The 25,008-nt window shown below is 37.1% G+C and overlaps 1 protein-coding gene across 1 annotated transcript in view; it reads right to left on the bottom strand.

The window, feature by feature from the left end:
- ttn.1 (titin, tandem duplicate 1) overlaps positions 1–25,008 on the bottom strand; it is a 203,143-nt gene that overhangs the window by 133,742 nt on the left and 44,393 nt on the right. The window contains exons 41-60 of the mRNA XM_049485137.1: positions 24,763–24,951; positions 23,312–23,791; positions 21,801–22,346; positions 21,265–21,303; positions 16,927–20,685; positions 15,039–15,317; positions 12,545–12,829; positions 9,599–9,883; positions 6,943–7,233; positions 5,230–5,517; positions 4,066–4,182; positions 3,701–3,974; positions 3,409–3,592; positions 2,948–3,031; positions 2,542–2,809; positions 1,695–1,904; positions 1,504–1,581; positions 1,352–1,378; positions 1,160–1,216; positions 983–1,027 (exon numbers count right to left, since the gene is read on the bottom strand). Of these exons, the coding sequence (XP_049341094.1) occupies positions 983–1,027; positions 1,160–1,216; positions 1,352–1,378; positions 1,504–1,581; positions 1,695–1,904; positions 2,542–2,809; positions 2,948–3,031; positions 3,409–3,592; positions 3,701–3,974; positions 4,066–4,182; positions 5,230–5,517; positions 6,943–7,233; positions 9,599–9,883; positions 12,545–12,829; positions 15,039–15,317; positions 16,927–20,685; positions 21,265–21,303; positions 21,801–22,346; positions 23,312–23,791; positions 24,763–24,951 (7,785 nt within the window). The remainder of the gene's footprint in view (positions 1–982; positions 1,028–1,159; positions 1,217–1,351; positions 1,379–1,503; positions 1,582–1,694; positions 1,905–2,541; positions 2,810–2,947; positions 3,032–3,408; positions 3,593–3,700; positions 3,975–4,065; positions 4,183–5,229; positions 5,518–6,942; positions 7,234–9,598; positions 9,884–12,544; positions 12,830–15,038; positions 15,318–16,926; positions 20,686–21,264; positions 21,304–21,800; positions 22,347–23,311; positions 23,792–24,762; positions 24,952–25,008) is intronic.

Genomic DNA, 25,008 nt, shown 5'->3' with positions numbered 1-25,008 from the left:
ACTCAATATCAGTATCAGTCCAATACTGACGATAATCAGTGGATTGAATATTGATCAAGTATCGGTAGTATTGGACAGGTTCAGTATCAGCAGGTACTCAAGGTTGTATTATTGGTATCAGTATTAATAAAAAAAAAAAAAATATATATATATATATGCAATCAAATGGCGACCTTGCTTTTTAAAAAAAATGGTCAATATTTTATAAATATGTAAAATATTTAGTTTTGGAATAGATTTTTCTGTAAAACATTTTGAAAAACATGTTTATGCTATTGTGTAGATAAAAAGGATTTTTGACATTTCTTCCCTTTACAATCTGAATTTAAGGTAAAATTAAAACGATAAAAAGTAGGTTGAGTTATGTCATCAGATTGAGTAACAAAATAAGAAAATTTAGTCTTTTTTTTCTGTGAAATTCAGATTGTGATTGTGTAAATTAAGTATTACACCATATTCTAATTTTTTTAAATTAATCCTTAAACAGTTATAAAATACATATTTAGGCTATTTAACTGAGTAGTAAAAAGTAAAAAAAAAAAAAAAAAAAAATTAAAATTGAAATTTTGGCTTCGGAATAAAAATATTATCTTATCTCTGGTATTGTTCCACCCTTAACTGAATTAGAATTAGAAATTATATGTTTTTCTCTTTAGATATAAAAGTCACAAAGCAAACAAATCTAATGAAGTAATAAAATTAGTTATTAATTCATACAAATAATCTGTTTAGTAGGACTTCACCACTTTTTAAACATGAATATGGATGAAAGACATGTATAGAAATATTAGGCACGGACATATGAAGAGATAAAATATTATAAGTTTGGGTTAAAATTCCAACAAACATGATGGATGGAGATGGATGAGATGGATGGAGTTGATTAGATGGATGATTAGATTGATAAACTGATTAGAATAAACTGTGAAATTTGAGTAAGTTTGGTTGCAGATGGAATAAAACTGATAAATAAAAGTAGTACCTGATACTTCACTCTTTTCTTCATAATAATATTCAGATGACTCTTCTTTTAAAAGTGAAAGATTAAACAAAAAATGGTGATTATTATTAAAACTTTAAAACTGCATGATTAATTTAATGTTAAATATTAAATTATATTGCTTTATATTAGCTTATTTTCATTTAAAACTAGTCTTACCTTTAAAACTAATAATAGAGGACATCTCTGGTACTTGTATTGTTGTATCAGGGACATCTACAGTAAATGTAGAATACATACATTTAGAGTGTAGATTGTATTTTTGTATTGTGTCTAATATGATAAAAACTATGTAAGAAAATGTAGATTTAGATTACTTTAGGTTTATTTTTTATTTTTAAAAATACTCACCATAAGACATTATTCCTAGATCAATCTCTGTAAAAGGAGGCAAAATGTGAAACATATTGTTACTGGGGTTAAAAAAAATCACTTCCAGTGAAATTTGAGTAAAATTTTAATCTCACTCTGATTTTATTTAATCTGATTTTAACTTTTAGTACCTTTGCCCGACAGATAAAGCTCAGCAGTACTCGTAGCTTCACCGATGGGCTCCAATCGCGCAATTACAGAGTATACGCCTAAAAGATTATCAGTGAAGATCAGCTGAGCATCTTGATTTTTTTAGAATACAAAAGTAAAAATTGAAAAAGTAAAAATTAGAAGTACTTCTAAGACTGTTTACTGTACACACCTTCGTCCTCAGATGTAACATTACGGATGATCATAAAGTGACGTCGTCCCTCACATCTGAAGGTATATTTTGGACTCTCTTTAAGTTCCCATGAGTCTTTGTACCATGTGACCACGGCGTTGTCAAAAGACAACTCGCACTCAAACGTCGCCGTCTGGCGTTCCTTCACCATAATGTTTTGGATGCGTTTGGTGAACTGAATTTGCTCAGCTATAAATAAGATATGATAAAAAATATGGTTTTATGGATGATTATTTGTGTTTTAAATGCATTTCATTATTTCATATTTTTTCAGTTTTCACACTTTTAATAAAGATGAAAAAGACAAAAACCAAGAACAAGACAAGAACAGTTTCAACTGTTTCATTAAAAACCATCATCATTTTGAAAAGAAAACCAGAACTCAAGAAAAATACGGCCACTATAGGACCAAGCGAAGTAGATCAAGAGCTGTAATTAAGAATTAAGAAAGAAAAAGGGAGGAAAGTTGTGTTTATTAGTGAAAAGAGGGAGAAAAAGAGCAAAGAACAAAAGAACAAGATAAAAGATAAAGATGGACGACAGCCCAAAGACAAGAAATGCAAAAGAGATTGAACCAATTTTTTTCTCTAAACCTTGCAAAAATTTACCTTATTCTAATCATAAATATCCCAAGAATTATTGTAAGAATTTGAAAGTTCCTACTAAAAGTGAAGAATTTGAGAAAGCGCTGCACTAAATGCAGCTTAAAAACAGCTTTGATTATTTTCTTACCAGCTCGAGTCTTCTTCTCAAACCCATCAATCTCTATAGGAGAAAACACATAATTGACCTTAAAATTAATGCAATACTAAAAAATAAGACTTACCCAACACCGAGAGACTGGCACTGGAGATATGAGGGCCGCACACGACGCGGTAATTTCCCTGGTCACTCTTCTGACAGTTCCTGATCTTCAGCACGTGGCGGTCGCCCACCACCTTAATATCGTATTTACTACCGTTCTCAAGCTTCTGGGTGTCTTTGTACCAAGACATGGTGATTTCTGGGTAGTTGATCTTAATCTCGCACTCAAACACGGCCTCGTTATTAACCTGGGCGGTTTGATCTGTGATGTCGTTAAGCAGGGTGACGGGCTGCGGACAGAAAATAGGTGCAAACGTTCAAATCAAAGTTCAATTCATAGAATCCCAATGTAAGAGTTGAGTTTGACACAAGAGATCTAGTTTTCTGGGAGTTTTTATATTTTATATTGCTGCTAAGAAGATTCATACTTCAGTTTGTTCCATTCTTCTCTGCAAATCAGACACGAGCTTAGCCAAATCTTCGTCTTCGGCTTCTCGTCCACGTTCGCGTTCCTGATTCAGAAAAGAGCATTGAACATTCCTCCGAACATCTGCTTCAAACTGATGTACAGTAACTCTGCAAACTAACTCTACAGGCCTCCGCATACTTTCAGCGAAACGACGTTCGTGAGCTTTGCACAAAGTCGAGATGACATACTTTCTGCATATTCGCATTGTGCCTGTCTCACACGCCTCTTTTTAAACAACCAATCACAGGCGTTGTCGCATAGTGACTTCAACCGTAGAGATCACACAGCTTCAACCATGTGCACGACACGGCGAACGTCGTCTTCGCATGAAGTATGCCGAGGCCTTAAATCTAGCTCTAATAAAATAAGAAAAAAGCTAAATAATATAAAAAACAAATACGATAAGAAAGATAAATCTACCGGTCTTCCACTTTCTTCGCCCTTCTCTCGTTTCAGCTGCTCGATGGCCTGCAGGAGGCCTCTGTAGTCGGTGATGCCGTACATGCGAGCGTACTTCTCGTACTCTTTGGGATCTACGTTTCTCAACAACTCAACAATATCAATGTCTTTGTCCTCCTTCGGACTTTTCTGCTTTGATGGCGTCCTGAACGTGACAAAAAGCGGAAGCCAAGATTCAGTTATTGCAGTTTTATCTTCATTTAAAATGAAAAAAGAAATTGAATAAATCATTTTACACTCATATCAAACTCACTTCTTCAGTTTGACCGTTTCAGGTGCGGTCTCCTGCTTCTCAGAAACGGTTAACTCAGTCTGACTCTCGATTTCTCCGTGTTTGTTAGACGCTACACATCTGTACTGACCGGAGTCAGATTTGGTCACTTCTATGATCTCCAGTTTGGCCTCTTGGCCTTTCTGCTCGATACTGACTCGACCGCCGTGGGTCATCTGCCTCCACTTTCCCTTCATCCACTTCACGTTAGGGATGGGATCACCACCAACCTTGGCAATGAAGGTTGCGGTGCCCTCTGTAGGTCAGAGTGTAGTAGTGTGAACAGGGTGAATTAAGTTATATACCATCGTATCATCGATATAGATTCTAAAGGACCGATCACTTACTCTCGGTGACGCGAACACTCTTCGGTTCATCGATGAAGAACAAGTTCTCCAGTTTTTTAACTGGCTGAGGTGCTGATGGAACCGGCTGAGCTGCTGCAGGAGCGGCTCCTGCTTTTTCTGAATTAAATCATTGAAGTTGAAGAGCAAAGAGAATTAATAAAAACGGTAAGAGTCTTCATTTGATAGAGAAATGTTCAGTTCATATTGATTGTCCCAACTTTTAGGGACTCAAAAGAAAAACCATCATGATATTTAATGATAAGAAATCCAACTCCAGCTACTAATATATATATATATATATATATATATATATATATATATATATATATATATGTATATATATATATATATAATATATACAGCACCAAGCAATGAGGCTCAGATATGAATACCCCAAAATTATATTTTGAGATAATTATAATTTTCAAGTTTTATAAAACTATATTCTGCAAAGACAATTGCTTTTTTACTTGTAATTATATACATTAAGCAAATTGCATGGACTTTTGCAGTAGAAGTTTGCATTAGATTAAGTACTAAATGGTCAAGAAAATGGTTTTATATAAAAAAGAGCATAATAAAAAGATAAAAGATCCACATAACTTCAGTAGGACCCAAGTGATTTGAGTGATGCTAGTTTAAGTCATACAATTCAGAAAATTCACACTGTAAACCTGTCACAATTCATATATGTTGAGTTCTTAAACTTCTAAAAACCTGAATACCCTAAAAATATAGCAAATAAAAAGGGTATAATAAGAAAAAGTACACACTCTGAGATCAAAGATCCACAGCATATTTTTGATGGTGACCTTGTTACCTTTCCAAAAAATCAAGTTTTATAAAATCGTATGCTGCGAAGGCAATTGCCTTATGTTTGTAGTAAAGTGAGTAGTATGAAATGTAACTTTTTGCATCAATACATCATTACAATATACAATTCATTGTTAACAGGTTGGTTATACATAAAAAAGAGGAATAAAATAAGACTAAAACTTTATATAGCTTTAACTTTTAACTGTACAACCCAAGAGATTCGTTTTTTGTGTTACAGTTTTAAGGACATTTTTGAGAATAGCTGTCACTAACCATCTGAAAACAGTAAAAACACAGCAGAAGACAGCGTAATAAGAAAAGCAGCAGACTCTCAGATCCACAGCGTACCTTTGATGGTGACCTTGGTCTTGGAGAAGGTGCTGCCGGCGCTGTTGGAGGCCTTGCAGAGGTAATCTCCTGCGTCGGTTTTGGACGCTTTGTCGATCACCAGACTGGCGGCGCCGTCGGTAAAGGTGATCTTGGTGGTGGCTGAGGACGTCACCTCCCTCCTGTCCTTCATCCACTGGATGTTCAGTGGAGGAGAGCCGGTGACGTTACAGCTAAGGCTGAGTCTCTCGCCCTCGCCCACTGCCGTAGGCGTGAGGGTCGTGATAAAGGTCGGTGGATTTTGTTGCTCTAAACGTCAAAGAAGAAAAATCAGTAATGTGGAAATTTTGGGACATTTTAAGACGTTTTAGAAGGTTGAGAAGATTGAGGCAATTAAGTTCTAAAAACTTGTTCGCTCTCAATCTCTTATACCTTCAATTCCAGCCCCAAGAAGTCATATATTTTAAGATATTTTAGGGCTGTAGGATGCTATACTATGGTATTATATATAAATGTTAGTTAACTGGATGGAGATGTGGACCAGTAATGGTCCTCAAGAACTTTGAGAAGATTGAAACGTTTCAACCATTGGGTTTCAACCGTAGAGTTTTAACCATAGAATTTTGACCATAGGGTTATGACCTAGATTACCAACCAAAAGTGGAGGAGTCTCTCAACCTCGCCCACTGTCGTAGGCAATGTGGATATTTCTGGACATTTTAAGATGTTTTAGACACAGGTATTTTAAGGCTGTAGGATGCTGTGCTATGGTATTACCTGTACCAGACTGGATGGAGATGTGGACTGGTAATGGCCCACAAGAATTAGAGAAGATTGAAAAGTTTCAACCATTGGGTTTCAACCGTAGAGTTTCAACCAAACTTTTGAAAACAGAGTTTCAGTCTTAGAGTTTTGACCTAGATTACTAACTAAAAGCAGAAGAAAGCCGTTGACTTTACAGCTAAGGGCGAAGTTTCTCGCCCTCGCCCACTGTCGTGGGCAATAAGGACATTTTTGGACATTTCAAGATGTTTTAGAAGATTGAGAATATTGAGGCAATCAAGTTCTATAAACCTGTTCGCTCTCAATTTCCTACACCTTCAATTCCAGCCCCAGTAACACATTTTTTGATATTTTAGACAAAGACATTTTAAACAAAGGTATTTCAGGGCTGTAGGATGCTATACTATATGGTATTACCTAAACTTGTTAGTTAAATGGATGGAGTTGTGTACTGGTAGTGGTCCTTAAGAACTTTGAGAAGTTTTGACAATTGGGTTTTGACCATAGAGTTTCAACCTTGGAATTTTGACCTAGATTACTAACTAAAAGCAGAGGAGAGCCATTGACCATACAGCTAAGGCGAAGTCTCTTGCCCTCGCCCACTGTTGTAGGCAATGTGGACATTTCTGGACATTTCAAGATGTTTTAGAAGATTGGGAAGATTGAGGCAGTCCAGTTCTATAAACTTGTCTGCTCTCAATCTCCTACACCTTCAATTCCAGCCCCAAGAAGTCATATATTTTAAGATATTTTAGGGCTGTAGGATGCTATACTATGGTATTATATATAAATGTTAGTTTCAACCACAGAATTCTGACCATAGAGTTTCAATCTTAGGGTTTTGACCTGGATTACCAACCAAAAGTCATCAAGAAAAGGAAAGCAAGGTTAAAAACAAAGATGGCGGAAATGCACATTACTAAGAACATTAAGAAAAACAAAGATGTCTACCTGTGATCTTGATCACCGTCTGGCAGGAGGTGGAACCGGCTTCATTGCTGGCGCTGCACACGTACGTTCCGCTGTCCGAGGTTTGGGAACTCTTAATGCACAGCACCGCCACGTTGCTCTTGAATAATATTTCACAGTTGTTGGAGCTGAAGATTTCCCTGTTATCTTTGTACCAGTTAATGGACAGGGGTTGGGATCCAGATACACGACCCTCGAGCTTCAGCAGCTTACCCGTGGTGTCCTCGATGTGCTCTGGGAATTTTTTAGTGAAGGTTGGTGGAATTTTACGCTCTGGAAACAAAACACACGTATAAAGATGAGTTGCCACATTTATACAGACACATACAGACGAACAGTCAGGCACATATACATCGAAACATACAACACAAACATCTGAGACGAATTTGAGAAATCTACCAACTAGCAATATGGAGATTATAAGAGTACTGGCCTGAGTCTACCTGATCTGCCTTTAGAACGACTGGGAACTGTCTATTGTCGGAAAATACAATAGATAACTAAATTATTATAAATGTATATATTGTTGCCTTTCTTTCCACAAGGTAATGTTTATTAGTAATGTTATAAATTACATTTTCAGAACTACAAGACTCTGGTCATTAACTAAGGTTAATGTGTGTGTTATATTGTATTTTTTGTATGTATTTAGTCGGTTAGTTAGGTTTTAATTAAATTTTAATTAAGTGTCTAAACTACTTACGTGGGCGGAGCCTCCCTATATGTCACACTGATTGGTTTGTAGAATGTGGTCAGTTCTGTTACAAAAATTGCCTTTCTAGGTGTTGTGCGAATTCTGAGTCCTTAGAAGTAAGAGATTCCCCACCAATTCATTTTATTTCTGTTTATAAATAAAGGTTAATCTACAGTTACAGTAGATACAGAACTTTACCAAGAGAGAGACGCATTTCAGCACAACACCTCTTCTTTTTCTTCTTCTATTGCTTAACGGACGACTCAACTTCTTGCAATTGATCTGAATAAAGTCAGAACCCTCCAATAAAAAGTTTTCAATTTGCATTTTTGGTTGTTTGGACCAAATTTTAGTTCTTTTAGCAACTTTTGAATGTCCGGACCAAACCAGGTAGGTGTGTAAACACTTTAGTGCTCACACACTAGTGCTCACAATTACAGCCATAGAGAAAAGCATTTGTAGTTCCAGCGTTATTTGATATTTAATGAAATGCAGGTGGATTCCTCGTATAGTTTTTTTTTTTAATCTTCTGAGTTTTTTTTATACTAGTATTATTACTGAAGTTTGATAAGTATTTTGGATTAGTTTTCAAATTCATGTTCAAATTCAGGTTATCCTCCAATGATAATGAAGTTTCTCTAGTTTTAATGTTGTTTATTGATCTCTTTTAAATGCTATTATTATTTTTTTTTTTTAACGGACTAAAAGACAATATTGAATATATATTTTTTTTATTTTTAAACTGATTTAAAACAAACTGATTGAAGAGTAGCACAAGAAATCCAGCGATTTCCCATCCGGTCATTTCAAAGTCTTAATTCCAGTTTACTGACCTCCGTCTACGGTGATCTTTGCGTGACAGATATCAGTTCCATCGTCATTCATAACTTCGCAAGAGTAAGTTCCAGCAGTTTCCCTGTTACACTCCTGAAGACATTCCAAAATGCAGGTATTTCCAACCACTTTAGTGTTGTATCGGTACGAAGCGTAGATCTGTTTGCCTTCTTTATACCAAGTGATGAAAAACTTTTCCATTCCAGTGAATGAGCACTCAAGCCTCAATTTTTGACCCGGTTTGAGGGACTGGTCTGACATCTTCTTCACAAAACGAGCAGGTCCTGAGAGGAACATCAATTACAGACTGATCACCATCACTAGCTTCAATAACATGCTCAGATTAGCATTCGCAGCTACTGTATATACTGTAAACTAGCATCAATCCAAGATCAACGTTCCATAAAGATAACAAACATCCAGAAGCCTACTAACCAGAAACTACCGTAACTTGGGCGTGACAGATGTCCGATCCGAAGGTGTTTGAAACTTCACAAGAGTATTTTCCCGTGGTTTCATTAGTGCACTGCTGCAGGCACTCCAAAGAGCAGGTATTTCCAACAACGCTGGTGTTGTATCTATAAGACGCATAGATCTGCTTTCCATCCTTGTACCAGGTAACAAATATTTTTGGAGCACCAGTGAACGTACACTCGAGCCTCAGTCTCTTGCTCATGGCGACTTTCATATCCTGAAGTTTCTGTTCAAACGTGGCAGGTTCTGAGAGGAACAACAAAAACCCAACAATCGAATGAATCAAACTAGTTTTATCATTACGGGAAAACAAATCTAAATGCTAATAGTCAATCGATTTCATTCCAAACTAAACTCTAAAGGCTTCTGCATACTTCCTGCGAAACAAACATTCTCTGTGAAAACGATGCATTGAAGCTCCATGATGAAACGATCTTTGGTTCGCCTCCATGGTCGACCAATCCGATGTTATCGTACAGAGTTTTCTAAATGTTTAATGCATCAAATTGTTCGCTAAAGCCAAGCGAACGTTGTCTTCGCAAGAAGTATGCTGAGGTCTTTAGCGCGACGACGCAAATAAATGATCGTAAATCGAAGCATCTAACGGAAAAATACAGAATCCAAAGGGATACCAACCTGTCCTCGTCATCACATTGGCGTGACAAATATCAGTTCCCATGGAATTCGAGATTTCACAAGAGTATTTTCCTGGCGTGTCTTTGTTACACACTTGTAGACATTCCAAGATGCAGGAATTCTTGGTCATTCTTGTGTTATATCTGTACGAGGCGTACAGCTGCTTTCCGTCTTTGTACCAAGTTACGAACAATTTTGGCGCTCCGGTGAACGTACACTCAAGCCTCAGTCTGTCGCTCATTGGGAAAACCGTGTCCTTTAACCTCTTCACAAAGCGAGCAGGTTCTGAGGGACAGCAGAATCATCACATCATCACATCTTTCATCACAACGGCAAGCACCAGAGCTTCACACATCTGACATCATAACATTAAAACATCCCAATATCACACCCTGACCAAACAACATGCTGTAACAAGACAACGAAACTGTATTTCAGTTTAGGAAATCCAGCTGTAGTTTAATTTAACAAAAACATTTATTTAATAAAACGTGCAGACTGAAAACAAGCACTACACAACCAGACTCACAAAATAAGACACATGCCTTTAAATCAATCTCGAACTGAAACTTTTAAAAGAGAACTTCTAAAACGTTTTTAAAATTTTGAATTAATATTTTAAATAAGTCAATGACTTCCAAGCTCGTGCAGCAACAACAAGAACTCAACAACTCAACTGCCTGTAGCATCACACCCCAAACAAACCCCTGCTGAACATCAACAACTACACCCAGGCACCATGCTGTCCAACCCTGCAATATCAATCTGCTCTCTTGTAAGGTACAAAAATGTAAGAGTTTACAAGGGCTTCGCATTTTCTGACGAGTGACACTTTCTACAAAAATGCAGGCAAGCATCTCCTGGACTACAATTCCTGTGCAATTCCTTTACAAACCTGCGACGGCAGTCACTTGACAGTGGCAGATATCGCTTCCGTACGCATTCGAAACTTCGCAAGAGTACTTTCCGCTGGTTTCCTTCTTGGACTCGTGAAGGGCCTCCAAGACGCACGAGTTGGCGGTGACTTTGGTATTGTATCTATAAGAGGCGTAGAGCTGTTTGCCATCTTTGTACCATGTGACGAACTGTTTGGGCGCTCCAGTGAAAGTGGACTCGAGTCTTAACTTTTGGCTCATTGGAACTGTGACGTCGTTCAACGTCCTCACAAATCGGGCAGGTTCTGAGAGAAAGAGGAGGATTGAAACACTTTAGGCTTCTCCTGAGAATCTGTCAGAGTTTCAATTTCTAAGTTTCAACAGCAACATGCTAACCCAAACGCCCAAATACGCTATCGAGAAAAACGTGAACACGGATGCACAAGCAATGTCGCCGAGGCGTACCAACCTGTGACGGTGGTAACGTTGCAGTGACAGATATCACTTCCGTACGCATTCGAGACCTCACAAGAGTATTTCCCTGTGGTGTCCTTGTTACACTCCTGAAGAGCTTCCAGAACGCATGAGCTCTCTGTCATTTTAGTGTTGTATCTGTAAGAAGCGTAGAGCTGTTTGCCGTCTTTGTACCAGGTGACGAACAATTTCGGGGCTCCCACGAATGTGCACTCGAGTCTCAGTTTTCGGCTCATTGGGATAGAAATGTCCGTCAGCTTCCACACGAAGCGGGGGGTATCTGAGAAGATTGCATTGTTTCAGGTAAATATATAGGTTAAATATATATTAAATATCTATATTAAATACTGCAAGAAATCGAAAAAGGAAGGAACAGTTAGTTACACCAGCATCACTGGACAGTAAGATCCTTCGAAAATATCCTTTACAAGGGGAAAAAAGCACTGCAGTGGATGTTTTATTAAACAGTGATGGAAAATCTGATTGGAACATCAACTAAAATAAAACTAAAACATCACCAGAAGACCAAGTTTAGCATATCCTAAGAAGAGAAGACAAGAGACGATCCATCAAAACTGAAAATGTTCCAAGAGTATCATCCAAAGAATGGACAAGAATGGAAGGTTATGTCTACAAGAGTGTCATCTTCATTTTTCACAAAGAATTTATTAAGATTTTATCAAGTTGTCGATTCCTTGAAGTGTTTCTTGAACTTCTTCTTTGTTTTCTTCTTATCCCATCGTTCTTGTTCTTCTACAGATCCGTGTATCTGTTTCCAGTAAAAGATGTTCCTTTATGACTGGAAGCTTCCAAAACAGTTGAGACAGTTCTTTCAATCCATTTTCTCAACGTAACACAAGATCAGCAAGAAATTAAGAAGTGTAAAGAGTTGTGAGTCAGTGTAAAAGAGATTGAGCTTATTGATCTACTCGGATATAAAGACGTCGGCTTGGAAATTTAAAGAGAAGTCCAAAAAACGTCCAAAGATTTGCATCAAAACTGTGACTGAACAACTAAACACTGAATACAAAACAGACTTTCCACAGGCGGATCAGTCACACACCGACAGGCAACACCGAAACCAGTGAAACAACGTTATTTGTATTATCTTAATTTTCTAACGTTCATCCTGGACCATGTCATAAGAATAGCATCTACTATCAACCGCTAAAATGTAATGTAATGTATTGTATGTCTGTTTGATGGCATATGGAACATTGTGGGTTTCTAAAATAATCTGATTTTTAAAATTAGCCATTAAATAAATCACGTCACCAAAATCTAGATGTAGACATGACAATGAAAACAGCATTTACATTATTAGCTTTTTAAATTTGCACCAAATCTTTTTTCCATATCATTTTTTTCCATTTGTAAATGGAATCAATTTGTAATTTTTTTGATATTGCAGATTGACCATACCATAAAAATTGCACTTGATCATTTTGGTCATGCCAACATCAGATTTCCACAAGTTGCCCAAAGCTTGGTTAGCTGTTTAGAGCTTGAAACTACAGCCCAGACTGCGAGTTAGTGGCGACACACTGGTTAGTGGTGGGGAAACCAGCATAGACTGCTTTTACTCTGGTGTACTAACCTCTTAACTCCACAACTGATTTTGAAGGGATCTGTCCGATTGATTTTGATAAATTATAGTGGTATTCCCCTGGTATTATATCGGATTTCTCAAATGAACATCTTTCCAAATCTGCGACCGAATCTTGGAATCGAAGACTCTGTTTTTTATCCTGAATCAGCGGCCTTTTAGTGTTTAACCAGTTAATTCCAAACAGGCCAGTACCGATAACCTCACAGTGAAAAACAGCACTGGGTCCTTTCTCTACGTCCAGCATTTGTAATTCTTGAGGGATGGAGGAAAGTTCTGAGAATGAAAATGAAAATTTTGATCATAATCATGACCGTTATTGACTGTTATGGACATTAAAATTAATTCTATAGCTACTAATAGGGCCACTATCTATAAATCAATATTTTTTTTTTTTTTTTTTACATTTAATAATAATGTTGAATACATTGAACAATCAGTCTAACTTTATTCAGCATTTTATTAATATAATATAATTAAATCTAAACTAAATATTATTTGTTCTAAAAAAAAAGAAGACTATAATCTCAATATTTACAATATCTCCCTCAAAAAGTTTTATTTTTATATTCTCATATCCTTTGTAATGTTGGAAATTCCGATTCCAATTGAGTTTCTCCATTCAGGTTCTAATCCTGCCTTGACTACGCCAACTCTTATAACATTTCTGAAATATTCTTGCTGCACCCAAATCTTCTGATTCTCTAGACATTTCTGGTTGAAAAACATAAGTTTACAATAATGATGACCTAATACAACGCAAGAACTTGGGGAAATAAATGTATTTAGATAATTAAAAACGCAAATTTACTTTCCAGGTAATTCAAACCTGTAGACAAAACTCCACAAACACAAAGACGTTGAACAACAAAATACACAAAAAACACACTGTATATATGAATAACTAATATTACTTACCGTACTCTGTTACAACAAATCTGACAAGTTTGGACAAATTTATGCATGACTATTACCAAGATCATTACTGACATTGCGTCAGTTATTACATTATTACATTCTCATTACAAAAGTTTGACTTTTGGATTAAAAAAAAAAAAAACTATTATACTACTATTCAATTTTCAAAGAGTGGAATCAAACACAAGAAAAAGGAAGTTGTGTTTAAAATATAGACAATTCTGGATTGTCTACAGCTATATTTAATACAAGACAAAGATCTTAATTTTTAAGAAGCTTAATCTTAGTAAAATATAGTATTTATTCTTGAAGATCCTGCTTTCACAGGATCACGATTTCATGCCAGTATTTTCAGCAAAGAATGTTATTGGTTATGAGTTTCAAAAATTAAAAAATTAAGAAATTAAGACAGACTGGAAGAGTGTTACAACATTTGCAACACGTAAGAAAACAATACAGAGCAATAGACAGAAAATTTGAGAAAATTTCAAAAGAAATCCAAATCTGCAATCTGGAATTTAACAAAATTCCTTTTAAAAATGCTTTTTTAAAAAACTGTTCAAATAACAAAATAAGTATGATTTTAAGATTTACACAATATAAATTCATATGCACACATTTTCGGTTTAAAAATGTAGATCCACAAATTGGAAAACTTAAGATTCTAAACTTGTTGTACAATATTAAAGAACATTTCTAAAAGGCCCTAAAGAGCCTAAAACTCACTGCATGCCCTGTAGCACAAAAATGACTTTCTTAAAATCCACAATTTATTAAAAATTCATAACTCATACATAAAATGTAGATCCACAAAATAAAAGTTATTTGATTCTAATCTTGATTGTGAAAATAGATCATAGAAAAAACCTAAAAGATACTAAAGAACCTGAAACTCACTGCATGCCCTGTAGCACAAAAATTACTTTTAAAAATCCACAATTTATAAAAATTCAGAACTCATTGAGACCGTGAAGAAAATGCTGCCAATAAAATCGAAGTTCTGCACCTGTAGCACAAAAATTACTCTTAAATTCCACAATTCCAAAATCCACAAATTATCAAAATTCATGACTCACTCGAGACAATGAAGAAAAAATGTAGATCCACAAATTAAAAGTTATATGATTTTAAACTTGATTGTGAAAATAAATGATAGAAACATTCTAAAATGTCCCGAAGAACCTGAAACTCACTGCATGCCCTGTAGCACAAAAATGACTTTCTTAATATACACAATTTATAAAAATTCATAACTCACTCAAGACAATGAAGAAAAAATGTAGATCCACAAATTAAAAGTTTTGATTTGATTCTAAACTTGATTGTGAAAATAGATCATAGAAAAAGGCTAAAAAAAGATCCTAAAGAGCCTGAAACTCACTGCATGCCCTGTAGCACAAACATGACTCTTAAAAATCCACAATTTATAAAAATTCAGAACTCATTGAGACCGTGAAGAAAATGCTGCCAATAAAATGGAAGTTCTGCAGCTTGAATTTCAGTGAAGTTAAATTCTAGAAGCGAAGCAGAAAATAAAAAAGCAATAAAGGAGACCCAGTTAACTCACCGGTGACGATCAGGTTAGCGGCGCAGCTATCGCTACCGTCCTTGTTGGAGGCTCGGCAGCTGAATTCTCCACCGTCGGTTTTGGCCGAGTTCAGGAGCTCCAGGGAGGAGGTGGTGTGGTGGCTGATGATCCGGTACTTATCGCTCTGCCGGATCTCAGAACCGGATTTAAACCATTTAAAGATCACGTTTGGAGCGTCTTCGATCTCGCAGTCGAACTTGGCGGGGCTGCCAAGGTTCACTTCCAGGTCGTGGATTTTTCTCTTGAAAACTGGAGGCACTGAATCGTGTGAAATAAAACATTTAGAGTTATTAATAATCTTATAAATCAGCAGTTTCATCAGTGGCTGTACTGTAGGGCTGCAACGATTAGTCGATATAATCGACAATGTCGATTATTTAAATTTGTAGACTATAACACAAATGTGGACATTTAAATGCCTTTTAAATCTCATGTTTAGCTGTTTTACTGTTGATTTTAGAGATTGAGGACAGAAATAGGGCAGAAATAATCGTTGACTAATCGACTAATCGAAAAAATGATCATCAGATTAGTCGACTACCAAAATAATCATTAGTTGCAGCTCTACTATACTGAAGGTGGAAAGAGGAGGTTTATAGTAGATAAAGGGGAAAAGTAGTACCAGTAATCCTCAAATGACTGTGATAAAAATAAGAAATGGATGAAAAAGTGAATGTTAGAGAAAAATCTATTCAAAGTGTTTCATGACGAGTTGAGATGAGAAAAAGAGATGATGAAGAGTCACACCATGATGTCACGTTATATGATGTCATAAGAACTGAGCGTGAATGTGAACAGTGGATATAGGAAGTTTATAAGGTTGAAACAATGGAAAAAAATAAAAAGTGAAATTTTTCAATCCACACATGAGAACGAACCCCAGAAATATGGTTTTGAAAGGTGAAAAGGTGGAATGATGGGAATATAAAGATGGTGATGAGTATAATATGGAGCTTAGAAGCTGATTGAAGTATTTTTAAATCTGCAATTTAATTCATTTTACTTGACTTTTAATAAACTTGTAACTAACTACTTCTAACCTCATTTCCTTCTTCCCCTCCTTCACTCCTCTATCCCTTTATTTCCCTTCGACCTCCTTTAAGCCCTATCTAAAAATGGGTTATCTAAATTCCTATTACTTTGTACTTCATTATTGTAAGTCGCTTTGGACAAAAGCGTCTGCCAAATGAAATGAAATGTAATGTAATGTAACTAAACTTGAAATATAAAATGTTATATTTGCCATAATTTATACATTTCTTTGTTTCATTGAAAAAAAAAATATATATTTTACAGCAATTCAAATCTCCTTGATTCGAATTTCAGAAATTCACATTTATAATGGTGACATTTTTATATAATTTGAATTTATGGACATAAAAAATTATAGATATCTAAAACAATTTTTTTTTAGTATTTTGAAGTGTATTTCTTTTTTAAAAGCAAAATTTACCACCTCACAGTTATTTTATTTCTTTTTTTTATAATTTAAACTTATTTTTCAAGACTTTTAATTTTATAATTCCTCAGCTGCATTTAAAATGAGGGTTACCCTTAATGTACTACCAAGTGGAAATAAAAGTAAATCGATTAACACATCAAAAATGCAATTATATTATTGTTAAAATTCAAATTTATGAATTACAATCAATGCATATTTCAAGTTGATCAAAAGTCCAGAAGAAAAATCTTTAATAAAATAAACAAAATGCAGATAAAAAAATTCTAAATGCCAGCTTCAGCGTAAGCTCCATACAAGCAGTGGATAATTAGTAATGATCTGAATCGTGAACACCTGAACCGAAAACTGTTAAGGATTAGATTTTGGTGGAATTATGGTGGAAAAATAAAATCCCCATAGTACAACCTCTCGAGAGAACTCTGAGCCGCGATGATGTCGAGGCCTCGGCAGCTTGGTTGGCAGCCTGGCACGTGTACTCGCCTTCGTGTTTTTCCTTCGTAACTTTGCTGATTACTAAAGTATACGTGTCGTGATCTTTGGAACATTTGAACTCTTTGCCAGATTTGATCAATTTGCCATTGAAAAGCCAGTTAACTTTATTTACGTTTTTTATTTTAACACTGAACGTAACCACAGAACCCTCTATTGCAGCGATGTCTTCTAATGACAGGTCAAACTTCAGTTCTTTGTCCTTTTTGTCTGCGGTTGTTTCTACTTTTGTTGTTTCCACTTTAAGAAATTCTTCTATTCTTTCTTCTTCGTGAAAAAAGACCTTTCTGGACTCTTCAACTGAACTTTGCAGCAAAGATTTATCAGACATAAGAGTTTCAAGAACTTGAACATCTTTCTTGTACCCTTTCTTTGCTAAAGATTTCTTCTCTTGTTCTGCCGTATGAACGGACATCTTCTGAACATCCACTTTCCCCGAAGTCATGGTAGATTCAGTCTTTAAAGCAGCAGTTTGAGTTTTCGGTGACGTGACAACGTCCACGTTTTCCGTAATCTGAACAGATTCTACCACTGGCGACAGCACTTCTTTTGAAGGAGCGAAACTAAGCTGTACTTTCTGTTTCTGCTGGAAAACTTGCGACGTGTCGAGAACCTGTTCTGACGAGAAGATCTGCTGTTCTTGATAAATAATGGAGCTCAAGGCTGCTTGAAGTTCACTTCTAAGATCAGCTGTTCGAGGATATTCCCCTTCAAAGGCAATCGTTACTTCTACTGGAACCGTTTTTGTCGTAATAAGATACGAGAACATTGTATTCTTGGGTTCTTTAAGGACTTTGACCTCCTTCACGTCAACCACGTCTAAGCTACGGACGACATCGGCCAGGATTAGCGGCTGATCGCAGGCTACAGCACACTGTAAAGCATTTTTCAGCTGACGCTTGATTTCTAAAGAGTGCGACTTCGGTACAGGAATCAGGAACGTGAGTTCCTTTGGAAGAGTTTGGCTTTGTTGGGATTCGGTCACTTGAAGCGTTGCAGTAGGTTGAGTGACCATACTTACCGTTGAGGTCTCTGGTTTGGTAATGTCCTTAGATACCTCGCTTTTCAGAGGTCGCTTATCTTCCATTAAGACTGACTGCCTCAAGGACTGACCTTCTTGAATCTGAACAGCAAAATCCTGCTCTGCATCCGCAAGAGTGACTGAACTTTCCGTGGAAATCGCCTTTTCCTCAACATACAGAGGATGCATCGGAAGCTTGGGCTCTACAGTTACCTTGGAAGTAAGTTCTTCTGTTGCCTCAAGATCGTCAGTATGACCCTCCTGTAAAGTGGGTCTATCTGACACGGTCACTGCATGCAAAATATTCCAGTTGTCCTCCTTCTGAACTAGGGCATGCTGCTCTCTTTCACTAGCTATAATAGGACTTTCCTTTGGAAGTGGCGTAGATTCAGAGACAATGTGAAGAATGTTTAGTGTTCTGGGCTCTTTCCGATGTTCAGGACTAACCCCTTTGACAGAAACGTCAAGATGTTTGGTGTAATCAGCTGTAAGCTCTGTTTTTTCGTCTACGGTAACTGCTTGCTTACAAGCTTTCTCCTGTTTCTGCACTGCCATCTGCTGGTTTGGCTCTTGTACTGAAAGAAAGCCTTCTTTGGACAAAATCGCCTCAGCCTGAACTGACGAAAGATGCAACTTCGGAGGAACCTCTTGACGTGGTTTTATGGCTTGAGAGACCTCTGCAGCCTTTGTGCAAGTAATTGTCATTTCTTGCTCATATTTGACAGTTTTCTGATCATCCACAGATGTTGTGTACATAAGATTTGGGCTTTTCCTGGATTCAGCTTGTACTGCTTCTGGTTTCTCGCAGGTAAATCTGCCTTCGGATGGAAGAGTACCTTGATCGCTTATGACCTGTAAATGAAGGACTTGATTCTCTTCTCTCTGGGAATGCACTAAAACAGCACTGTCTAAACCTGGAATTGCGTCAGTTTGGTCGCCTTTAAGTTTGTACGTTTCTTTGACCGAGATGGCGGATTTCAACACCTGATCTTTGGACAGCTGTGCAACCTCTTCAACAGGTTCAGGCACCTCAAAACCACTTTCTTTAGACAAAGTATGTTTGATTTCACTGAGAGAGGCAATCACGGGCTTGATTTGTTCCTTTCCTTCAAGACATTCACTGCACTCCACGGTGGGTATTGTTGAAGAACGAGGCTCTGTAAGCTCCAGATTCTCTGAAGTTACTAAAGACTGTAAGACTTTAACACCTTCTTTTATTCTGAAGGCTTTCTCCTCGTCTGGAAACGGGATGTTACCATGTTGTTCTTTTAGGACAACCAACCTAGTCTCAACTTGATGGCTACTGATGGCATGTTTTGATTCTGGAATAGGGCGGACCCTTTCACCTTCCATGCTAGAAAGAGGTTCAGCTTTTACGATCATAAGAGGCGTCACGCTCTCGGAAATGGCGGACATCACTTTCGAGGGCTGTTCCTCAAAGATCTGAACATCTACGACCTCGGGACTTTTGATTGGGTCAGAGTGCTGCTCTGTGAAGCCTTGGATTTCCTGGATGCTAGGGGTGATTGCTGCCATGTGGAGCTCCTTTAGAGGTGTCACCACCGCCGGTTGCTGCTCAGCTGGTGGATGAGTGGCAGCAACGCTTATTCCTTCTTGCATTTGGTGAGACTGTAGAATGGCAGCTTGGCGAGTTACCTGCTCGACATGCATGGCTGCAGATGAAGCCTTAAACTCGGACAGAGTACCTAATTGTTCGTATTCTACCGACTGCCTTCTATCTTCCGTGCCAGAGCTATAAATCATCTGCTGATGTTTCTTGAGACTAGCCGTGGTCTGTGCCGAAAGATTCCCCCTGAATAAGCTGGACTCAGATGTTTGTTCGGTGGTTTGTTCGTACACAGAACTTTCGTAAGTCGTTTTTTGGCGTTCAAATTGCATTTGGGACATTGAGACCGTACCAAGGAAAACAATTAGATCAGCACTGCAAGAGGCTTCCCCTCGATTGTTGGATGCTCTACAAGAATAGAGACCGCTGTCGGTTTTTTGGACATTGATTATCTTTAAGAAGCCAGAGCCTTCCACGTTATTGACCATGTTACAAAATTTGCCAGGTTGGATATGGCAGCTATCCTTCAACCACTGGACACTCGGCAGTGGAACGCCGGTAACCCTGTACTCGAAGACTGCATTGCCGCCAACTGTGCACTGCATAGGCTCAATGGGCTTGGTGAAATATGGCGGCTGTGCAACAGGCTCTTCCACGTCCTTTGTGTCCTTGACTTTAACGTGGAGATAAGAGGTACAGGTCGATTTGCCAAGTCTGTTGCTGGCAGTACAAGAGTATTCCCCTTCCAATTCCTTTCTAACGTCATTAATAACCAGAGTGTATTTGTCCCTCTCTTCAACAAACGTATAAACCGAAGAGGACGTTATAATTTGTTTATTGTAGTACCACTGAACTGTAGGTTTCGGAAACGCAGAGATAATTACAGTAAATTTAGCCATGTTTCCGACAGTCGCGATCGCGGAGGAGAGCTTGGTTACAAAAACTGGCTTTTCAATTTGTCTGGTCAACGTCTCTGGATAAAATTTGGATTCTGGCTCGAGTTCGAACGTTTTGCCCTTGTCTTTTTTTATGTGAAGGCTCGTTGTGTAAGAGTCCTCTTGTGTAGAGATGGACGAGCTAGAAAAAGCTGAGCACAGAAAGTACATTTGTATGTAAAATTACCAAAAAAGAGAAGAATCATCAGTTCATTTTGTGACCTTGTGAAGTTTTTGAAGTTCTTGTTGAGAAAATACAAACTACAAAAAAGTAGGGCTGGGCTAAATACTGTATATCATAATGCATACAGATACATTGGGAATTATATTTATATACAAAGGGAAAAAGAACATATTGTATTAGATATATTTTCATATATGTGTGATTTAATTGCCCGAAATAAAGAATGTGAGTATCGGTATATTTGGGTGAAAATTGTCAGTTTTCCTGAAGGTAAAACACTATGTCGTAGAAACATCATAATTAAATGAAAAAGAAGCATCCAAGTGTCTTATGTTTAACTATTTACTGTTCAAATATACACATTGCATTTACTAATACTTCAACATCATATTATTTATTGTATGGTTTTACAAACTCTACTCTGAACTCATCGCCCAGCCCAAACTCTATAAGACACTGTAATTAACTAATAATATCTAATAAACCGTATTAAATTTACTACTAAACATATGGATCATATTGTTACCAACACATCATTTTCTTTTACCTCTGACTTCCTCTTTGTGCTCCTCCTCCACCTTTGGCACTGTAAAATGAGAAAGAGAAAACAAACAGCGAATGTAAGAGTTTGGAAGGAGCGTTTGGAACATGTTGAACCTCGATAAAATCTCCATAAAAATCAGAATCCATTTTCTTTTTCTGTTCGAAATTCAATAAGATGGATGAATGAAAATGGACCACATCTCCCTTTGAAGGACATTCTAAAAGGATGTCCAACATGTGTATAACAACATACAAAACACAATATATATATCTCAGTGAACTCGCCCTAGAAAGAGAGAGAGAGATACTAATCAGAAGAAGATTTTCCTGAAGGTATTTGATTCATTTTTCTGAGAGATGTCTTTTCTTTTCTTTTCTTTTCTTTTTTTAAGGTGGGATAAGAGAGATAAGAGTGAGAAAACTCTTAGTAAAACTTGAACTGAACTTTCTTTCCTTTTTTTTTTTTCTTTTTTTTTCTTTAAGACGTGAATCCCGATCTACAGAAGAAGATCAAAAGGACCAAAGCATGCAAATGCAAACCTGAGTTCTCAAGTCTGAGCTGGGAGGTGCACGCATTATCTCCTGCAGCTTTGATTATCTGGTACGTATAAGAGCCTCCATGTTCGGCACCGGTATTGGTAAGGTTTAAGCAGCACAGCGGCCCGTCGTGTTTCGGCGAGTACGGCCTCGACTCCTCAAGAACCTGGTGGTTTTGGAGCCAAACCACGTACGGAGAGAGGGTTCCTCTGATCACACAGTACGGAGATACGCTCTCTTTCTGCTTGGTTAGGATCTCTGGGGGGATTTTCACAAGAAATTCGGGCTGCAGGTCATTTGCTGCATTTCTACCAAGCTCCACCAGCGCTGCAGCGTCTGGGAAGTACGCCGGCCGGTAAATCGGCCACTTTTCGGCTCTTTTCAGACCGGAGTGATGGAGCAGCGGTCCGGCGCTCTGCACGGACTCCTGTTTCTCCTGATCGGAGGCCTCTGTACTGGACTCGTATTCACTTTTAGAAGAGTAGTGTTCACTTTTACTGACGGACTCAGAGGTGACGGGGGTTTCGGCTTGGGGGGTCGCTTCCTTGGCTGAGTGAGAATAAAGTTAAGGACATTTATTAGGGATTATTATTATTCAATCAGTAAGAGGGTATTGGTTTTAGCAGCAGTGATGGAGGTGTTAGTGTGATGGAGGATGGTGTTAGGCCAGGCTCATGAGAGATTGATTGATTAACTCATTTACAGCAAGGGATGCACCAAATATTTGGCAACCGAAAAGATATAGAAAAATATAGAAATCTCTATAATCTAAACCGAACAATTGCTTTTTTATTATTATTTTATTATTTATTTATATATAATAGGTCCTATTGCATAAAGTGCTTCCTCTAATTCATTTTTTTTAACCCTCCTGTTCTGTTCTGGGTCAAACTGACCCGTTTTAAAGTTTGAAGATCTAGGAAAAATTGATAAAAGTTTTTTTTTTTTCAGTATGAAAAACCTTCTCCTGCTTGCCTTTATTCGTTTAATCAACACATTTTTTAAAAGTTTTATTGTAACAGAAAATATATATTTTGTTAATATTTAAATTTATACAATTAAATGAAAAAAATGCTTTCCTAAATTTTTACAGATTATAAAATAAATTCTGTTTTTATTTTTAAAAAATGAATGTCCTACGAATTAACCTTTTGTTTAGTTACTGTTGATTAGTTTTTATATGTCGTCTATTTTCTAAAATTGTAAGAATTTAAACTTGTTACTGATCTAACATTAATAAGTTGAATAGACTTATTTTATTGAAGAGATAAGGTCTGTTGCCAAAATTAAAGGAAAACCTGTGAAAAAAACATGTTCGGTTTTGGTTTCTGCCAAACATTTTCTTCATTTCGGTGCATCTCTTTACAGGATTTACAGGATTAAAAACGAATTACATGAAATATTAAACTGCAGATTACGATTGGCTGTTACATCCGTATGGAACATTGATGGGCAGCTTTAAGCGGGATGGGAAATGGGATGAACATCATAGAAAAACAAAAACCTGTATCCACCTTCTACTGTGAGCCGAGCCGAGGTGTGATTCTGACCGTGTCTGTTTTTAACAGTACAGCAGTAACTCCCCTGGTCGGAGAGCTGCACGTTCAGTATGACGAGGGACAGGACTTCGCCGTCCTCCAGACACTGCACCCGCTCCGTCCTCACCACCATGTCCCCGTTATGGTCCCACACGATTTCAGTAAGGGGCTGCCCGTCGAACGAGCAGCTAAACTCCGCCATTTCCCCCAGCCTGACTATCACATCGCTCATCCTCACGAGCAGAGCCGGAGCCCCGGGGGACGCCTCCGCCCAGCCCGTCTGCAGCAGGACGTCCACGCTCTGGACGGAGGTGGTGGACGTCTCCACGGTGGACACCATTTCAAAGGTTTGAAAGGAGGAAGAAGAATGTGTCTCGCTCAGGCTGAACGAAGAGACTCTCTCCGAAAGAGAAACTCCGGCGCTCGACACACTACTTACAGATTTCACACTGAGATCTGAGCAATAAAACATACAGACAGAACATTACGCCACTTATCTCACTCGTACGTCCACTCTGTGGAGGGGTCAAGGGTCGCAGATCTTCAACAAAGAGTATAAATCTCACAATACATTTATATAGAACTTGATATATATATATAGGTGCTTGAAAAATAAATAATATTAGAACATTAGAAATATGTAGTATCATTTATATATCCTCTGAATATTGTGAATGCAAAATGCAATGATTCACAATATTTTTATATGGATAAAGCACTGTGTGTTTCCAAAATTGAGCTGCGAAACACACACAAATTTTACAAATTAAATCTACTTCTGGTAGATCAGTAGTTTTTCATGTCCTGCAAATTCTTATTGGACATTATTATGTATTTCTGAGCATACACTGCAATAATAGAGCTAAAACTTAAAGCTCAAAAAAGATATAAATTATCTATAAATTAAATTAACGTTATCTATAAATGGTAAAAAAAAATAAAAAATCTCAAGATCTTATGTTTTGTAAAATTGTGAGGAAAAATGTAAGAATTATCTAAAAAGAGTGGTGCATTAATGGTTTCTCAAATTTAAGAATCATAGTCAAGTCAAACTGCAGTGTTTCCTCTATAATTAGGATTTTTTTTAAAGAGTGTGGCGGCCAATTTAGGCTGATAATGTTATTAAATCAATGTGGAAAAAAATGAGTGGCAAATTTAATAAAATGTCATTAAATTACTGAAGAAAAATTAAAGAGTTTCAAGAGTTTAAAACAAAACAACGCATTAAAAACAATGACGGATCAGTAAATAAGTAAATAAGTCAATTTCATCAATGAAGCAATTATTGAGAACATGAATTAATATACACTTATTAAATGTTACATTTCTACATTTCCTACTTCATCACAACCAATTAATCTGCATTTAATAGACTTAATTCAATTAATAGACACTCAACACAGATTTAACAGAATTCAGAAACGTACCGTTAACTCTTAAAAATGCGGAACAGGAGACCATCCCTGAGGAGTTACGAGCGGCGCATGTGTACTCGCCCTGATCCTGAGCGTACGCTCCAACTATCTCCAGCTGGAGGCAGTCGTCATACTGAGACATCCTGAAGATATCAGACTGCTTTATCTCCTTATCTTTACAGAACCAAGTTACTGTCAGATCTGCAGAAAGAGACAGAGAAAATATATAAAATATATATATATATAATTTACACTTCC

Source organism: Astyanax mexicanus, chromosome 11, assembly GCF_023375975.1.
Source record: "Astyanax mexicanus isolate ESR-SI-001 chromosome 11, AstMex3_surface, whole genome shotgun sequence".
Taxonomy (NCBI): Eukaryota; Metazoa; Chordata; class Actinopteri; order Characiformes; family Acestrorhamphidae; genus Astyanax; species Astyanax mexicanus.
The sequence above is the reverse complement of the archived record's forward strand: the minus strand, read 5'-3'. Positions and strand labels throughout refer to the sequence as shown.